The sequence below is a fragment of the Limanda limanda genome, chromosome 5, assembly GCF_963576545.1.
Source record: "Limanda limanda chromosome 5, fLimLim1.1, whole genome shotgun sequence".
NCBI lineage: Eukaryota > Metazoa > Chordata > Actinopteri > Pleuronectiformes > Pleuronectidae > Limanda > Limanda limanda.
The window spans coordinates 7,770,617-7,791,308 of record NC_083640.1 but is presented as its reverse complement, the minus strand read 5'-3'; the positions used below and the strand labels follow the sequence as shown (position 1 = coordinate 7,791,308).

At 41.4% G+C, this 20,692-nt stretch overlaps 1 protein-coding gene across 1 annotated transcript in view; it reads left to right on the top strand.

The window, feature by feature from the left end:
* si:dkeyp-14d3.1 (transmembrane protein 132C) overlaps positions 1 to 20,692 on the top strand; it is a 105,644-nt gene that overhangs the window by 25,142 nt on the left and 59,810 nt on the right. The window contains exon 3 of the mRNA XM_061071046.1: positions 17,612 to 17,758. Within this exon, the coding sequence (XP_060927029.1) occupies positions 17,612 to 17,758 (147 nt within the window). The remainder of the gene's footprint in view (positions 1 to 17,611; positions 17,759 to 20,692) is intronic.

Here is a 20,692-nt window from a genome sequence, read left to right as displayed (position 1 = left end):
TACAGTGTGTTGTTTTGACACTTACATTTGATATAGCGGTATAACAAACAAGATTTATGGCTTTAATCGTCAAAAAAACGAAATAAAAAGCTTGTTAGCTAACATATTCCTCAATGGCAAGCATGTCCACAGCTCAACAGTGTTTTACTCAGATTTCATAAGGACGGAGGACATAACGGCTCCGAAAGTGAATCCAAGCATCTTGTTTACCACCTGGTGGCCCACTCCAGTATAGTTCATAAATCCCGCCTCCTTCATGTTAATGGATTGGACATGGACCCACTTAACAGTCAAATTATACATCAAATAAATGTTTCTCAAAGATGGGTTCTTTAATTTTGGGTAGTTCTAATCGTGAACATTTTTCTGATAAGCAAAGGTAAGATTTAAATTAGATGATTTAAAAACAAGTTTAGTGATGGAACCTTGCAATCACCGCTCCTTCCCCTGATTGTTGCTGTGCAGACTCCGCTCCAAATCAACAAGATGGCAGTGTTTGTGTCCAGGATATTGTGATTTAATTTCTAGATAGTGGGTGTAAAGTTCTGATTCATCATCCATGTCTATATGTTTACTACTCAGTAGTACATGGACTGGACTTCTTGGTCGTTTAAATAGGTGAAAGAAAATTGTTTTTGGCTTTTTGCTGCATCTGGAAACAATGTTAATAAGAGCGCAGAGAGTGACACGAATTTTGGGCATAAAACCAAAGGAGTGGGCCAAAAGATGCTGAGAGACTCCACAGAGCTGAGGTAATAATGACCTGAGGGTTTTTCATTGAAAGTGCAGCTTCGTTTGATTTCACTCGACTTTATTATGTAGCCGTGTTGGTCCCTGCAGTTTGTAGATGTATGTCCTCTATTTTTCGGTACCTTTATGCAGTCTACTTATTATCTGTCAAGATGATTTGTCTGCTGTCGCACGGTCATTGTTTTCCTACCAAAATGCCCCACAATAAGCATCTAATCCTATTAAAGAGAAGCCTGTGCACCTTCCTGAAGAGTCAATGAGTCTCAAGCTGCTGCTGTTGGGGGAGAAAGTGGTCCACATCTGTCTTTCCCTCTTTCATGGTGGAATTCTCTCTGTATGGAGCCTCGCTCTTTGATTCTGCCGGGCTTTTATGTAAAACGTCTGTGATTGTAAGAGCTTGAAAGAAGATGTTTCCTTTAAAGATATTCTGAAACGCGGAACCAGTGACTGCCTTTATCTCAGCTGCTTTTTTAAGACTTGTGAAGTCATGCCTCTTCGACACATCGAGTGTTGATGCATGTCTGCAGAAGTGAAAATCATGCACATGCAGGTGAAAAACACACACAAGCTGCCACATCTCCTTTCTTTCACGAAGGCAGTGCAGTGTTTATGTGTTTATGTGTTTGTCAGGGGGTGTTGTTAGCGCGAGGAACCTGAAGGACACTTGTCCCTGGTGGGATGGAAAAGAGCCTTGTGCTTTTTGAGCTGTAGAGCCGCTGCTGTGACAGGCGATTCTATCAGCTGTTCTCCGCTCTGGCCACAGATCCAGGACAAGGACACATCTTCTGCTGCCCCCTTCAATACAGTGTCACCTAGCCCTTCATGGACTGTGTCACCTGTCCATCAGAGCCCAGTAATGTATTGTCAAGTGCAGGGGCCAAGGGCACCACCAGCCATGGTGATAATTAACTGTGCCGAAGACCTTTGAGTCATGTAATAGGGGTCAGCACACTCCCGCTGTAAGTCTGGCATTAGATAATAATTATCTTCCACGAGGAGCAGTGATTAAAATGACATATATGTTTGCAGGCAGCATTGAGTGGGAGTGGGGCAGTGCTCCATCCAGCACTTCTTATTAGGAAAAGGTCATCCTGTTGTGTAGGTAACAACCACAGTTTGGAAGTCAAATTTGAAAATACCTGCAGAGTCAGGATCAAACGCTGCATAAACAACATGGGAAATGAGAATCGCAGTCTTCCACAAGCAGCTGACGTTACTGAGCTTTTATCACATTAGAGATTATTGGTCTCTGTGGTGTCCAAGTTTTATGGGAGCCTCAAACTAAGTTTGCATCATTTTATGTATGCAGTAAACTGTATGTATAAAATAAAGGGGGTGAAATGGGGGTTCCTGATGTAGGCGTGCTGCTGTTAGTTCTGCTGTCACAGATATCCTCCTCAGTGGAGGAGGTGACACAATCAAAGTCAGTTATTCATTTCCAGATCGCTTAAGGCTAGTTTGTTTTTTCTATATGCTCCTTCACATCTACAGACAGACCCACAACCACACTTCTGGTGTTATTGTTATTACTTTGATAAATTAGTCAGGGTGGAAAAACTAGCTTTTCAGTTAACTGAGATTTCCATATGCAAGTCACATGATGAAAATGTTACCGTCTCCATGACAACTAAGAAAGTATTCAGCGCTAAAGAACACAGGATGTGATTAAAAGCATCAGAGGAGGAAAGGAAATGGTAAAAAAAAAATGTAAGTCCCACTATGATGAAATTTACTATGCAATTTCATATAATAATAATAATAGAATATAAAATAACATAAATAATGTATTATATTAGAATAATTTAGAATTGAATAACACACAAGGAACAAATATAAATTAAATATTAAATTAAATTGCACAGACTACAGTTGAACTCATCATTATATATATGAATAAAAGCCGGGGTTTGCTCGTTATAACCCAACTCTGCAGTCTGTTCAACTCATTGCTTTGGTTTTACTGTTGCAGCTTCATGGCTGTCACCAACATCATTTTCAGCCTGGACAACTGTTTTTATTACCAAACTTCTGTTAGACCCACTGAACCAGAAAACTCAACAACAGACACAGTTAGCAACAAGCTGTTGAGGATAATGCTCTAACTGTGCTTCAAGATTATTTTGTTAAACTAATGTAAATTCTGAAACGAACTTACAAGCTTGATTATCTCTTCTCAGCATGTATTTCCTTTTGTAAAGAGTGAAGGCAAATTAAGTTGTGTGACGCATCAATGAATAGCGATAACGCCAGGGACACACCTGAGGCAGAAGCGTTGTGAAGCCCCCCCCACACACCTCTTCTCTCTCTCTCTCTCTGTCTGTCTGCTTGTGTGTGTCTGTCTGTTTAGACACAACTGACAAATGTGTGGAATAAGTACACAAAACCATTACAGTGGATAGGCAGATGGGGAAATGTCATCATGTGGGGGGGAAAATAGGGGAAATTGAAACTCCATGAGAACAGCAGGAAAATCTAGTATGGGATGCATATTTGATCGTTTATATCACATATAATATATCTTTCATATCGTTTAAAATCGATTTTCAGTCTGTTTTCTGGATTCACTTGCAGCGAGCGAAAGAAATAGAACAGACGCCGAAACCATTGCTGCAGATCCGGAGAACAGCCCAATTGATTAACATGGGTGCGGAAAGGAAACGGACAGTATTTCATGGCATTTCCGCCTCCGGTGTGTCCCTCCCGAGCCTAAGAGTTACTTATATACAATACACAAACCTTGCAGATGCAAACAGAGCTCATAACAAAACCATTGCAGCATTTTTAAAGTTTTGTGTTGATTTCCCTCACAGCAGTTAAGGTGTCAGTGCCGCCGAAAGAAAATCTTTGTTCGACTGCAATGCCTTCTCCTCTGTGTTGTATGAGGGCGTTAGTGGCTCTCTGTGGTTTTGCATGATTTGAAAAGTTGTGTGTTACATTAGCGTCCGGCGTCTCCTTCTAATCCCATTTGCCTTGTGGTTACAAACAAGGTGCCAGCACAGCCACTCTGCTGAAGGAACAGGGAATCCATGCTTTATACGAGGCGGCCCTAATTCAATTGACATTACTGGCTGGCTTTAATGGATTTTACCTGGGGAGCCTGCAAATTGAATATTTTTAAGGCATATCAACTCCTGTAGAATTCCTGAGGAGAGAAGAAGTGCAATTTTCTCTCTGTGCTGGTAACGAAATGGTGACATACACGAGATGATCTATTTTTCCCGTTAGATTTGATTCATTCGAGTCGTCTTCGGTAAATCACTGTCCCTTGTCTGTGGTTCAGGCTTTTATCTCCCTCGGGCCATTTGATGTCCTTAACCACTGCTCTCCGCTCCTGGAACACACGCTCTCCCACACACTCATATGCACCACACACACACCAGTGCATCCTTTTGTAGTTGCGTAGTTTCGACTCTGTTGTTGACTTTTCCTGAGAGGTGGAACTCTTTGCTGTGTCATCTCACGGAGCTCCTGAAGTTGTTATTGTTTTATCTCTCAGTGTGTTGATCTCGCTGCGAGGTGGGCGGCCGTCCTTCCTCTGCTCTCTCCTGTAAAGGTCAGCGAGCCTCAGATGAAGTCGTGTCGATCAGACGAGTGCCGCAGACTGACAGCTAATTTTCATCAAAGCAGCTGTGGGCGAGCTGGGCTGAGAGGCAGGGGCGCCCGGGGGCCCTCTCAGCTCCCTGAGGATTCTGCACTCTACTCATCAGCCTTACTGATTCACCGCGCGGTGGAATGGTCATGCTGCGGGAACGAAAAGTTAAAATGCACCTCTGGTTTCGCAAAGCCAGACGTGTCTCCACAGCGCTGCCTCAGCCTGCGTGGAGCACTGTGGTTGTTCCCCTGGAGAGAAGGGTTTTTGAAAATGGGAACACGTAGGAAGCACGAGCAGAGGGGAAATGCTGTGGCCAATGGCAGGTATCCACCCGGAGCCTTGTCTGATCGGCACATGCCAATCACTTTGTTTCTCTCTATCCATTTTGCCGCTCTTTCCTCTCCTCTCTTCTACTTTCCTCTTTTTTTTCCTCCTGTTTCTTCCTCTCCTCATCCTTTCTCTTCATTCTCTTCTTCTCCTCGCTCTCCTCATTCTTTCGCTTCTTCCTCTACTCTCCTCATTCTTTCTCTTCTTCTCCTCTCCTCATTCTTTCTCTCCTCTCTTTTGTCCTTCTCTCCTCTCCTTTCTAAACAGGCTTTGCATTGATTTTTTTTCTCTTCCACCAATTAAAAGCAATTTTGTGAGCATTAGAGTAAACCATGCCGGGGGCCTTTTACTTTAGCTGCTTGTTCATTACCTCATTGTTTGTGTGTGTGTGTGTGTGTGTGTGTGGGTGTGTGCGTGTGCGTTGGTGTGTGTGTGTGTTTGTCTCCGTGTGAACTAACTCCTGGGTGGCTCTTTTATGCGTATTTCCCTCTGTGAATGTGTCTGTACTTGCATGAGTTTGGTTTGTGTGTGTGTGTGTGTGTGTGTGTGTGTGTGTGTGTGTGTGTGCCTGCCTCTCCATTTATGTTTAGCTTTACATAGCGGATGAGAGCTGGTGTGTATCTGAGCTTCCCCACATGTGCAGGGCATTAGTACTCTGTTTGCGGGCTAAATCCTCATGTTGTTGAAGCGGTGTCAGTTGCCTCTGCCACGACACGAGGCTTATCTTATACCAACTACCGTATCCCCTTGGGAAGGGGGGGCATGAGGGTGGGGCAGGGGATCAGGGGACGTGTAAAAGAAGGCTGGAAGCTACTGGCTGGTGTCAATAACCCTTGGCTCTGGGGGAAGGTTAAGAAGCCAATGCCATGATGAATACTAAGTGTTATCCCTGAAGGACTCGGTGCCTGTGCTTCCTAACCTGAAACAGCCCCGTGCCTCTCGTGCCTCTCGTGCCTCTCGTGCCTCTCGTGCCTCTCGTGCCTCTCGTGCCTCTCGTGCCTCTCGTGCCTCTCGTGCCTCTCGTGCCTCTCGTGCCAGTCATCACATCCATGCGTTGGTGCACGCGCATCTCTATTTGTCAGCGACTGTGGCCGCCATCCACCCTGTTGATGGAAACTGCTGCATTCTTGGTGCATTTTGAGCATAGGAATCTTTTTAAACTAAACAAAATGCAGAGACTGAAAAAGCATATTTTTTTCAAATGTTTTCAAGTCACCACTCACTTACCTGCTCACTTACAGTATGGAAATTTCAAACAGTCTTTGACAGTGGAAATATAACATAATCTGGCAGAAAGAAAGAAGCAGAACTTTTCATTGTGTGAATATAGAATAATTCATTACACCTCTCTATATTTTCATCACAGTTCATTTGTGCCCTGTTTATAGAACAGTGCAAATAGGTGTACATGAAAAGGATTGGGTATTGGATGTGCAAGTTGAAATTTAAAATTTCAATTTTAACATTGTAAATTATAGTAATTATACATAAATATTAACACAGACAAAACTCTTACAAATGTACATAAGAACACTTAATAACAGTTTCAGTGCTTAATACAAAATACTCCAGCTCCAAACATCAATTGTCTCCCCACCACCTGGGTCAGGGACGCCAACACTGCCGTCTGATGCGTTGCCATGGGATCGAAAAGTCAAACACGGAGCATCCTTCTGCTTTCAAATATATCTTTGCATTGTCAAGTGCTTCATTAAGTTTGTCTCGTTCCTCCCTTTACACAGAACTGTTTTCAAACATGTGTGCCTCGTTGTCGGAATTAATTGTGGTGTCAACTGACATTTGAGGTAGCCGTTAGCAAAATGAAGGCTAATGTCACGTGCTGCCAAATTCATGTCGAGGATGTGGTGCCACCGAAGTTAAGTGTAACGCTTTAAGGTGATGTTTATGTTGCCTGTAAGCCAGGCAACTATTTAATTACGGAGCTCAGCTGAAATCTGTGTTGTGATTCGGTCTGGTTCGGGCAGTGTAGGAATCGGTACCATATTTTTGGGCAGCCAACATTATACATGAATATGCACAGATCAAGTATGTATGTAAATGATGTCTGTTTTCAAACCACTTCTTTTCTATATCTACGTAAACCTCTGTAGCTCTGAGATGAAACAAACTTGGTAAGAAAACTTCAGGTTTAAATTTAAAAAGAACTTTTATGGACTTGACACAGAGACAGTAGTCCTTTTGTATGAGCTCTGTACAGGTGTTTTTGTCCATGTCGATCAGCATTTAAAAACGTGGCTCTTTGCAAAATCAGCTGTGGCAACTTCAAGATTTAGACTTTGCAACTTTCAATTCAGACCAACATGAAACAACTAGAGTGTGTAAGCAGCAGAGCTGCAGCCTTCGATATAACTTCCCATTTACTAACCATTTCCTCTGGGCACACTACTCTGTATTCCCCTACCATTTTCTCAAAACTGGAAATTAAATGAAAATGAGCAAAAATATGGGAAAAGAAAGGAAAACAAGTGTGCGGGTAAATCTCTCCTGCCAAAGGCAATGTTGTGACATTATCTCTTCGTCACAGCTTAACAGAGGCTTGCTCCTACGAGTGTGTGTTCCTGTGTTTGTTCGAGAGTTTGTGTGTATACATGCGCAAGCCATACATGCATGCGTACATGTGTATTTGTCAGTGTGTGTTTGTGTTTGTTTTCTGACACATTTTCCTGCGCCTGTGCTTGCTTGACTTTTCAGAGCGTTTGCTGTTGTGCTCAAAATGAAAGGCACAGTCTTTACCTCGACACACACATATGCGCTCAACCGTAGCTTCGCCTGCGGCTGTCTGCCCCATGCAGGAAAAAAGTGGAAAAACACACTTTCCAGCAGCCTTTGTCGAGCCGCACTACCTGCTCCATCTGAACAAGCCCCTCTCAATTGCACTTTAACATCCTCCAACAAGGGATGATCCTGAAATCCACAGGCTCGAGGATCTTTTTCACAAACCTTCAAACCAACTGATTAATTCATTTACTGACACATTCTTGAACTTGTTGGATTCAATTTTAAGTTTGGTTTGATAAAACACTCTCGTATCTGATGAAGGTGGCTAGGCAAAGCAGTGCAAATTTTATTCAAGTCTTAAAATATCATAGAAGGCTCACATCCGTCTATTATCGACTGTTTCTGTTTCTCAGTGCCTCCTTTTTTTTCTCCTGCGTGTTTTTTCCTCACTCGCTGTGCTCTTGAACGTCGTGAAAATCCAATTAGGTGACACATTCTGTGAGAACCACGCGCCATGATAGCAATCATATGAATTCTTCATATGGGATTTTCGATGCTCCCCTGTTGTTGATTGCACGGTGTCCACACAAAAGATAGAATAATTGGCAAACAGATTTCCCTACAAAATGCGTCTCCCCTCTCTTTTATGGCCACTCAGCATAACAATGGGTACTTCTGTAATCTGCACTGTGTGATTCCGAAATGAAAAGCTGCGGAAATATGCCTCCTGGCATGTTGAGAAAATGACTGCTACTGTGACTAGAACCTGTTTTCAGCACTCAGGGTCTCCCCCATTGACACATGAGCAAAAGACACATAATTGTCTGATAAGTGCTTTGCTTTAGACGATTATTACAATTGGTAATACAGTATTAATATTTGCAGAGAACCACACAGGGAATCATAAATACTTTTGTATCATTTATGTTGACATTAGGTAGTTTAAAAAGAGGGAACGAATGAATAATTCACAATAAGAGAATCGGCTGATCTGAGGCCGATAGAGTGAAGATATTATGTTTGCTTGATCGTGCTGACAGCCAGCAGAAAGGGAAGGTCTGTTTGAGCCTCATGATTATTAAAGTTTTCATAAAGGGACTTAAATGTGTTGTGTTGGGCTTTATATTAGAATCACTCTAGCTGTCATCCTATTGACATTTTAATTGTTTCATATCACTGATTCCTTTTGAGTCTACACACAGACACACACACTGCTTATTTTAGTATCTAGTAACCTATAGTATTGAAGCATCTGTTTTCCTTATCTGATGAATGATGGAGATGAGCTGCCTGGCAGATGGATGTAAGAAACTGCAGAGTACAGTCACGCTTTGTGGCTGCGAAAACTCAGGCTCCCTCCTAACCCTCCTTTCTCCTTTTCTGTCTCACTGTCTTTCTATTTGCTTCAACTCCTACCTACCTGACCCACAGCGTGTGTTCGTGTTCTTTTCCCTCTCTTTTTGAAAAGGAAATAAAAGAAAAAAAGACGAAGACTCAGCAGCATCTCTGTGGAGAAGTACTTCTCAATCCAGATTTGTCTTTGTGCCAGTTTATCACGTCTATATTTCACAGGGTCGGTGAAAGCTGTGTCCTTCAGGTGGCGACTGGGGTCAGGTGGATTCATTATCCTACAGGCATCATGGGAAGCTGTACCAAATTTCATGGAAATCTGTTCAATGGTTGTTGCGATTAGAGATAAAACCCTAATTTGTTATCACAACTATAGTGACTAAAATGATTATCGCTATAAAAGAATGTTAAATTTGTTTGAATTACAAATAGATATAAGTGGAGGAGAGACAGGTTGTCAAATGCAGATGATGACCTCCAACGAGAAAGGACAAAATATCGACATTTGTAAAAAGCATTAGCATCCGCCCCAACGGCTAAGATTGGTTGATGCTGGATAATATCAACCATATTACCATGGTAATTAAATATTGAAAAGTTACAATTATCCAGTATTTTAATACCGTGAAAATGATTACTGTTTCATCCCTAGTTGTGATATTGTACGAGTACTGTACAGAAAAACCAACATCGGCATCTTTATGCTGCACTCACAGCATTGACATTTGTACATTTTTGGTGAGCATGCCCTACACTTGCTAACGGTGGATGCTAACGTGCCATGCTAGTAGTAAAATCCACTACCAGATCAACACTCACCAGGTCATCCAACTGGCTATGCTTCCTCTTTTGCTTCAACATGATTTGATTGGCTAGCACCTGCAACTGAGTATTTGATTAAACATGGTTTGGTTCCCTTATGAAAAGTTGAGCTCCTCTTCTGCTGTGTGCAACGTGGGAAACGCAACGGAACCACAATGAATTTCAACAACACATGAAGTCACACAAGTGAGTGAGCATTGATTTGGTTGAAGCCTCCAGTACAAATATGTGAGTCCTGCAGTATATCAGTTTATATCTGCACTGTATGTATCACAAGTACGCATGAACACACAACCCCTAAATGCTCTAATATAGAGTGGGAGTGTAATTGATCACAAGTATCACAATCAATTAGATATGACATAATGAACCCCTGCGTACACTCTCGGATACACAAACACACACAATATAAAAGGACTTTCAATTTCTGACACTTTGGAAAAGTTTTCTTGTGTTTTTGTATATTGCAGACATTTGACTGTTGAAATATATCGCTTCGGGGTTGCAGTGTAGGCGTATGGCCTGATTTATTTTTTGTTTGCAACTGTGTGTGTGTGTCTGTGTGTGTGTCTGTGTCTGTGTGTGTTCCATAGTCTGCTCTCACTGCAGTAATGCTTTGCGTAGCAGCAGACTAGTAGATGAGTGCTTTACACTGTTCTATTAGGCGTCATCTACAAACCATACCAGTGCACTGTCCTCCCGCTGTCTCTTTGCCGTACCCCCACACAGCAACTCCTCTCTTTTCCCTCTTCCCTACTGAGCTGTTACGTTCCCTGCACACTGTTTATAGGCGGGATGGCACAATAAAACAGAAAGCACTTCCTGAGGGAGCTGCTGATTGTGGATGAATATGGTCCTCAGAGGAGTAGGTGGATAGAAATGGTCGGAATAGTTCACGCAATGCATGTGAGCCCGGCGCAGCCTGACGTAGCCAGATGGAGGGAGGCCACAGAGGCAACTGGATTGCAAGTCGAGTCACAGGACACAGACCACTGGCTTGGGACTCCCATTATCGTCCAGCCTAAACCTTATTGGATTTCCCCTGGAAATGTTTTTCTTTCACTCACCCGCTGAGAAGTAGCTCTCCTACTTATCTCATCACTATTTATTAAGGGAGCCCCTGAGGAGTCCAAGCGTAAAGTCAGGACTGAGCGTGGATTGTCGGTGGAGGGCGAGCAGTGGCATAGAGTCAGAAGAAAAGAAAGTGAGATAGAATAGACTGTAGCTGCTGCATATATTTTTTTACTTTGTGTCCCAGAAAGGGTCATGATGACTTGAAATGGCGTAAGAGTCAGGAGTGGACCCTGCTGTGTTATCTGATTGCCTCTGCACCACCTTCATCCCCCTCTCTTTGTTCTGCTCAGTTAGGCTCAGATTTAGCTACTGTATGAATGGTAAATGGTACGAATGACAATTTTGAGGAGTAGCGTCTCGTGTAAGTTTACCCCGTCAGCTAAACACTGCAGCCTTTTCCTTCTTGTCGGCTTCCTGTAGCCGTTTATTTCCCCTTTTCATTTCATATAATACTTGATATTCAGAACATTCCGCCCCGATGGCAGTGGCTTCACAGGAAAACTGTTAACAGTCAGATGAGTCCAGGTGCATTGATATATGATGTTACCTACTCTTTCATTTTCGTAGGGAGTGTCAACTTGTCAAACTTGAGGAGAGATCGACACAGTTTTCCCTGAAATCCATTCTTTATGTCCAGAGTGATACAGTTAAGCTTCATCACATGCAAGATGAAGAAAAACATGTGTTTTAATATAATTCAGAGACAGTTTAACAACACAAATGAAACTGTGAGATCATAGAGGAGTGCCTATAATGCATACATTTACTTTGGCCAATAATAGACCTCAGTTTAAGTAGAACAAGCAAAGAATAAGATACATACGTTGACTCAAAGTGAGTTAGAGAAAACAAAAGCAACACATTTATATATTAAACACATTAAACTCAAAAATCCCTAACTACACATAAGCCATTGTCCGACATGAAAATCTTGACATAATTTAAATGTCAAGTTTTTGAAACGAAATGTAGGAAATCTTTTGAAGAGTCCTGACTTTGAGATGTCATGGGTGAATGAGTGAGGGTTAGTGACCTTGTGAGTTCAGTCACACATTTTAGTGTGGCAGTGCTGTCTTCGATTCGGTCGAACTTGGAGTTGGGCTCCCTTTTCTTTTCAATTCATCTTGAAGGATAATCCATTCTGCTGCATGTAGCTCCATGTAGGTTGAGAGAAAGTTCTGGAGGTCAAGGCAGGGCAGCACAGCATGTGGGCCCCATGCTGCTACAGGGTCCTGTGTGCCGTCAACCCACAGCTCTCTAGGGCATGTAGCAGTTTGCTTATCATACCCTCTGCCTAATCATAAGGTCTTGGCAAATGGCATCATAACTCATTTGTAGCTGTGGGAAGAGAATTTATCCGAAAGGGAAGGGGTGGGTGGAGATGGTTGCGGCACAAATGTCTCCTGTGTTGTGTACAGAGATTTCCTATGCATATACAGATACAGCTTAAGAGGGAAATTACTAAAACATACATAGATATAGCTTCAAACACCATAAAGGAAGAGTGAACCTTTTTATTATCAATAGCTATTTCAGTTTTTATAATACCCTTCAAATACATAAATATCACATTTTGTAAAGGCATCTGATGTCAGATGGTAATAATGATACTGCTACTTACAGCTGGTTTTCTAGGTTTGGTTCAGTCAGTCTTCACTGAGTCTTTGCAAGAGTCAGTTTTACTCACAGCGGCAGAACGTTGTCCCAAACATTAGAGAGAGTGTTTCATACTTAGCTTATGGCTGAGTAAATTCCGTTTGTTTGCTGTCAGGCACATCAGCTGACACTTCAAATATGCTCAGTTCCTTTTGTTCACTTTTCTTGTCCTGAAACCTGAAGCCAAATTTCTGACAAAGTTTTGCAAACCAGCATTTTCAAATGTCAGAGCAGGCTTTTTTTCTTTGAGAGTAGAAATGTACAGTGTTACAGCTTTCCAGTTCCACTTCTCATGGACAATGATGTCTCCCTCGTATACAAAACCTTCTTCTTAAAAGGTTAGTTGGTTGGTATGTGTTATGTCGGAAAAGAGTCGGAAATTTCTTGTGGTGTCCTGTGTTTTTTTGTAGTATATTGTGCCATATTAGGAATCCTCTCTGCAATGGTTCTTTGAGACAAACTAAGTCTGGGACACTTTCAAATTCTTCTTCTGATTAGAGCCATTAGTTCAACATAACTACCCTGCACAACCTTCTTTTGTGGGCGGCTGTGGCTGAGGTGTAGAGCAGACATTCTCCAACCTGAAGGTCGGCAGTTCGATCGCCAGTCTTCCCCATCTGCATGCCCAAGTGTCCTTGGGCAAGATGCTGAACCCCGGGTCCCCCCTTATAGAACAGCTGCTAATAGATGCACTGTATAAATGTGTATGTGAATGGGTGAATGTAAAAAACTGTACTGTAAAGAGCTTTGAGTGGTGATCAAGACTCGAAAAGCGACATATAAATACAAAACCATTTACCATTACCTTCTCTGTCACAATCTGGTTTTGTGGGCACTCAAACTTTGCTGTTAACTGTATCCAAAAGTATTTTCCCTCACAGCTCATCCAGTTTAGCTGCATGTCCCCTGATGCAGTAGTGCTGGAGATTGTCTTTTTCATTCCTGTGACCAAGTCCCTAAACTTGGGACCCTGCGCTGTTTTTTACTTCAACAAGAAAATAAATTGGTTGTCCATTTTTCTTAAGATTAAGATACATTTATTTATCCCACACACATGCACAGACATGCAGACATTAACCTCTGCTTTTAACCCATCTGGTGCAGGACACATAGAGCAGTGGGCAGCCGTGTACGGCGCCCGGGGAGCAGATGTTAGGGGAGTAAGGTGCCTTGCTAGGGCACTAGACAGGGTAGGGAGAATCCTCTTGGATTTTTGGACAGATCAATCGAGGTTCGTCTTTTTGTTGTTTCTCCGTGGAGTCGAACCAGAGACGAACCAGAGACCTTTTCTGCCCATAGTCCAAGTTTCTGCCACTAGTCCACCGCCTCTTAAAGAGTCACATTCCGCTTCTACTTTTCTTTTCTGGAAGGCTGCATGATGCATGTCAGTGGTGACTCATAACAGCTACAGTAAGAGGGTGCTCGCCCTGGACAGGCATATCGCTCGAGGAACCACGCTGGATGACATGCTTGTCCACTTATTACTTATATCACAGAAAAACGTTATTACTTTTGTCTCCATTTCTGAGTTTTTTGTATTTATGAATTGCCTCAAACACTCTCACAGGCAGCATACAGCCCAGAGGTCGGCCATCTCCCACCTGGAGTATAAACATACAACTGCCTGATGAGTGAGCTGTACAAAGCATAAGACTTGGACAGTGAATGACTTATTTTTTTATTAGCCATGCTTGTGGCCTGACTCTAGTTAAGTCTGTCAATTGGTCCACCACTATGGTCCAGACAGAAACTATAAATTCTGTGCTGACATTCATGGTTCTCAGATGATGAATCCTATAGACTTTGGTGACGTAATAATCTTCCCTCTAGCACCACCATCCGATTAGCATTTTTGATCTGTACTGATATATCTTGCATGATGAAACTTGTAATGCAACCAGCACGTAAATGTTTTTAATTGTACAGTCAAATATATCAACATATACTGGATGAATGCACTGAACATTGATGTATAAGGTTTTTTGTGAGACGTTACAACTATTGGATAGATTGCCATCATATTTGGTAGAAACCCATAAACGATCAAATGTAATAACATTTCTTCCAGCGGCCGCCATCATCAGAACATATGTTCTATTTGCTGGCAAACCTATAAAAACAATCACGTCAATATTTAGTTAAAAGTTTCATGCCTGGAATTTAATAAATATACTCTCTCAATATTGGTTTTAATAAATTTGAGGATTGCATGTTTTTTAGAAGTGCCCTATTTGAAGGCTTATATCCCCCAGCAGAGCTTAACACATGAATCTGATAGCCGCTAGCCCTTGATCCTATTTAACCTGCAGGAGTCTTCTCTGTTGGCCGGTTGCAAGGCCGAATTGACCATTAAGTTAATAAAATGCTCTTCAACCCTTCTCCAGCAACTGCTCAGTGAGCTTGGATATGGTCTGTTGAGTAATGACTGGCTCCCCTGTGAGACTTAACTGTGTTTAAAACATTCTGAAGCCTCACTGGAAACCTCTGATAGACATCCTGACCACTGAAGTGTAAAGAAACCAGATACAAGACCCAGCTGCTCCCGTTGGGACACGAGGAGGCCTCTGTCGGAGCTTTTTCTGTTACAGTTGTTTATAACGTACACAATATATAATATCTTATGTCGGCTTTATTGATCCTAGTGTGTTGTGGAAAATCTGAGTGTTTAACTGTGCTCTAAAGCTCTATGTGGCCAGTAATTTAAAGAATTTTGAATAAAATGAACATGACAATGATAATATGCCAACAAACAAGCACAGTTCAACACATTGCGCAAGAAAACTGTTGTATTTCTTTATTTAATTTTGTGCAGTTTCTGGCTGTAATATAAATGCTTTTTGTAATATCAAAACTAACAAGTACCAGGTTTCAAACATTTATACAGCTGTTATACATAAGTCACGTACTCCCCATGTAAGATTACTCTGCTGTGTAAAATTGCCAGTGCTCCCTTTTCACATATAGTCTGTGTTTGTATGACTGTAGCCGATCCTTCCTATTTTAGTTTTCATCATCTTCCTTTGGAGTTTTTGAATTGACATCCTGACAAGAAGAGACAGAAAACATAGAAGCCTAGGAGAAAATATGTTGTAATATCAGTAAACCTATAACCTTCTGACTATCACCCTCTTGTCAGCTGTGTGAAACCAAATTAATCACACATGTGGGTTTAACATCACCCTCTGCACACATGCGCATGCTGCTCAGCCACACATTACTCTTTTAGCTGGGAAAGAAAGAGACAGACCCAGAGTCACTGCTGAGAGATGACGATCTCATTCAGTAACCCAATATTTCTTTGTGTTATTAGGCAGAACACTTTACCGTTCATCTCAGGTCTTACATGCTTTGAAAGATGGCAAGCTATGATTGGTCAGGGTGTGATGTTAAGTGCGCCATGTCCTTCAGCCAGGTCAAAGAACTTATGAGTGTTTGGCTGCCTGGACCGACACAGATGTAATCTGAAAAGACAAAAACGTTGTGTCGTCTGAGCCCAAACGTGATGTTCTGGAAAATCTGTAAATATCTTTAGTCCTTCACTCATTACACACAACAGAGAGGACAGCAGAGGGAACACAAAATATGATTATTAGACAAACACATACATATATGCAACACACACACACTTTTATCCAGAGTGACCCTTCTGTGTTGTGTTTATCTTCATTCTTATGGAGACGGGAAGCACAGCATCTGTCACATTACCCATTTTCATTTCGTATATATAACCCCCTTCAAAACATGATAAGACGCCACATCAAAGAAAGAGACTTGACTGCAGGGCAGATACAGTCATTGGCATACAGACAGGCAATCACATAGTGCATGTTAAAGTGCAGCAACAGATTCAAGATGAAAGCAAAGTCCTATCTTTGGTCTCATCTGCCAACCTTGTATGGATTGGATAGAAAAAGTGATTGGACCTTCTCTTATAATTTATTTTTCTCGTCAATCCTGGGACTTCTCTGTCACCTATATGGAATCCCACAGGCCTTTGAGCATATTATACAATGGAACATTAGCCTAAGTCTATTTTATGTCAACACGTCGTGCAAAGTGGTGCCATGCACGGCACTAGTGCTGGTTTTAAACTGACACAGTTGTCATTTTTGGTAGTTGCACTTGGTGGTTGCACTTGTGGGCCCTCAGAGGTGGGTTAGTATTAAAATGAGGTTTGCTAAGACATATTGTTGGCACATTGCTAGCATAAGGGAATGGAAAGCAATTACGTGTTTAACCCACATAATTCTGGACCGAGGTCTGTGGGACAGTATTTCCCCTAAGGGACAATGTCAAGACAGTGATATAAGCATCTATAACTATGTGCACGATAAATGTACACTTTCCTTGTTCCACTTCAGAAAACAGTTTCCTGCTAAATCTGCCCTCATACCAGCGACCAGTCAAAGATGCAATCGCACCTCGGCCCTCTAATTGGTTTACTCTATGTTACACTCAAAACACAAACATGATTAATTAAGAGACAAGTAAAACTACACAGCTCTGGTCCTGACATATGTGCTTTTGACCAGGTGCTTAGGTTCTTTAAATGGACCATGTTCATAATTTGATCTCTCCTCTCTGTTGAGTGCAAGTGCTTTGAAACATGGGTTACCTTTAAGGGAGATTTCCATTTCCCAAATTTAGTTTTCCTCTGGACATTTTCCTCCTTTGTACACCGCTGAGCCAAGGACATTGATGTGGTAACTTTTTCAGCAGTCAAAGAACCTTTTCATAATTCCCTTTTGGAGCCTGCGAGAGAGTCCTACTTAGAGAGGTAAATGAGAGAGAGGAGTGACAAAATGGTATCGGCACTTTCACATCAGATTGCAAGAAAAAGAGAAGTTGTTTGTTGATCCATTCATTCTGATGCGTACAATTTAGAATTAACCTCCATGAGACTGCAGCAAAGATGGAAACCAGCATCGAGCAGACAGCTTACGATACAAACAAATGGCAGGTGCTGTGTGTGTGGTTCTTGATGAACTGCTGCAACTCACTGATAACACGGATGTTTGAAACAGCCAGTTGTTTTCCTGTGAAACAAACACAGTATGATCAAGCCAAGATAACAGCTGTGACATCTTTTGAAGACGACACAGTGCAGCGAACCATCTGGATAATGTAATTCCAGGCAGAGTGAAGTGATGGGAATGAAAATCATTGTATTTTTGGATTCAGCTGCTGTGCACGGATCAGTTGGATGTATCTGATGATTCACTGAAATAGGTATATTTGTGGGGACAGAGAAGAATCTCTCCGCCTCATACGTTCATAAACTCATCTTTTCTGTCTCCGCAGAGTCAAGTTGAAAGAAGGGGTGACGTTCCTCGGGGCTCGACCCAGCAACCCGACTCAGTGGATAGTCAGCCAGGATGTGAGGAGTGAAGGCCACCGAGTTGTGACTCTGCACTGCCGCAAGAAGGAGTCTGGCTACGATCAGCAAAGGTAAGCAGACATACATCAATTTAAAGGAGCACATCCAGGAATTAAGAAACTGGCCTATTAACCTTGCCTTAATTAAGTTATGAAACACAGAATGTCTTTCCAGAGTATTACTTTCATTCAGTTGCATATATTTTCACATTGGCAAACACCCTATAACCCCTAACTCTAACCCTTCATGCATTGTAAATCTAAGCCAATTATTCAGTTTAAATTTCTGGCCTTTTTAGTCTCAAAAAAGCTAATATTCTCAGCAGGTGACCTGGTCCACAATACACAGTCATAATGTCTATTGTAAGTATATAAAATATTAAATGTTCAAGCTTTAATATCTCTATGCACATTATTTCAGCTCAACATTGACATGTATATTTGTATGTTACATAAAGTCTCACACAGGCCACTATCGTCACATTTATTTTTTACCGTTCATTTTGAAATGGCTTTAAGAATATTTTTGGAATATAATGCCATAAGAAACTAGACTTTACAACACAAATTAAAAATGTCTAAAATTAGGGGTAGGCTAGAGTTATAATCTCACTTTAGATTTTGCAACGCCATCCTCCCCTCGTTTTAGAAAGTGCTATTGCTGATCATTCACATTTTGTAAGAGACACAGGAGCACTGACACCTGCAGTGTGAATGGGTTTCTAACTGATGTTTCCTTTGGTGAAATGACACACTAGACTTGACATAAAGGCCATGGGAAATGTCTGCTGAGACATGGGGAGGGGAAAGTTAATAGACTATTGCAATATCCCCTCTTCTCTGTATGTCTCTCCCTCCCTCTCCTTGTATATATATATATATATATATATATATATATATATATATATATATATATATATATATATATATATATATATATATATATATATATATATATATATAATATGTATATATGTATAATGTATCCTCCCTCTTCCCATGCGCTGTCTTTTTTTATTTGCATACTTATTTTCTCAGCTGCCATAGCTGCCACAGCCTCAGAGTTGTTGTGGTCATATCCAATCTGCATTCACGTCCTTAAACTAATCTGGCAGATAGCAAAGTGATTGCCAGCACTGGGAGAAGGTTGCTGTGTTAATTAACTGCTGATTGAAGGCTTTTGTGTGTTTTAATGGTTTTTCCCTCTCGGATGAAGAAGCCGTTTTAATGCATCTAACTTTCTAGTGACAGGTGTAATTTTATGGATTAGAAGCAGATTTGGGACAGGAGAAAGCTCCACTTATTTGCTCTTTAGCTTTCGTTCCACTTAACGAACTCTAAACCACTCCCTTAAGAAAACAGGATACTCCACACTGCAACTGCAACTTTATAATCAAAGTTGTGCTGGGTTTTTAAGTGTAGAGCAGTCCATGAAATGTGCAATTTAAATATGTAGGTCCAGTGATTTGTTGAGACATGCCGCTATTAGTGGATCACAGCGAGAAATGATCACAGTGTAACTACAACTGCGCAGCACATTAAAAAGGAAAGCTGTGCCTCCCTTCGAACGTCACACTCTGATTATAAAGTGTTTCATACAGTCATTTGCTGTGTGATACCGCAGTGCTGCATTCAGACCTGCCAGTTACTGATGGTTGTATTCAGACCTCAGTGGCATCTTTTTTAACCCGTTTCAATATTTTTACTCCTCAGAACATATAGTACAACTTTACTTTATAAGCAGCCATTTGCAAACATGAGCTGCCTTTGGAAGTCAGAGTCGCCTCTGCACTGGAACTCATATAATAACTTCTGACATCTCAATTTTATTAACAGAAAGGTTTCGGCTGACGGCAAATACACAGGGATGCAAAATGTGCAGATGTTTGCATCTGCCTCATTCAAGACCTTGTATCATTTATAATAACATAAAGGCCAGAAAAAAGCAAAAATGCTTAATTTTAGAGCTGGTATATATATATCCTTTTATATATATCATTTTTGTAGGCAGCATGAATCATGAAAACCATTTAGCTTCTCTCTGCCGGCTGGTTCCAACAATTAAGCAAATTATCTCTAGAATACATTGAGTATGAACATTTTGTGGAATACATTTTTTGTTTTAAAATCTCACAACAACCGGAATATGTGAGGCAGCGGGTTTGTCCGATTAGAATTTGTGGACATTAGCGTTTCAATGGGTTTAATATCAAAAGCAAATGCTGGGTTTTGAGCAGAGCTGCAGCATCATGAACGAGAGAAAAAGGAGCTTCGAGCAGTGAGTCGCTCGCTCCTCCTTCCCTCCAGAGCCTCTCTCCCCTTTTTATGCAGGTATTACTCTCTCTGCTCTGCCTCATGACCCCAGACACACACTTACACACCTACACACTCATATACACATTCTTGTGTCCGTTCCCTGTTACTGTTGTAGAATCATGTTTTATTGATTTTTTTTTAAGTGAAGCAACCAGAGACAAGGGTGAGCATATTTAGTCTAATCCTTGCTGTTTGGGCCATGCACGATGGACTGCTCCTTAATCCCCACAGCTGTCAAAGTCACTTCACAGAGAGGACCAAAGACGCCCAATGATGGCTGTATATTGTATAATACACAATGCTCCAATTTTTCTTTCGTCTTGTCCTCCCTGCTCCCAGTCATTTCAATGAAGCTCTTTTAGAAAGGGATTAGACATAGCTATCTCATCTGTTGAGCTGTCATTCATCCTCCTTTCTTCTCTCTGCTGCGTCCTCCACCTTAGGAGGATGATGAGGTGTGTGAATGCTGTAGGTCAAACAAATGTGGCGCAGGTTTGCATCTGAATTTTTGTTTATTAAGCAAAAGAAAGTGTTTTTCCATTTATCCATTTATATTTATGAGGGACTGCATTCTCAAGAGCCCTTCTCCTTTAAAAATGCAATGTATTTGAACAGTGACCATCAGAATTTGTCGCTGATTTGTAATTGCATATAAATCATGTGCACATATATCTGTGTTGGATAGAGTTC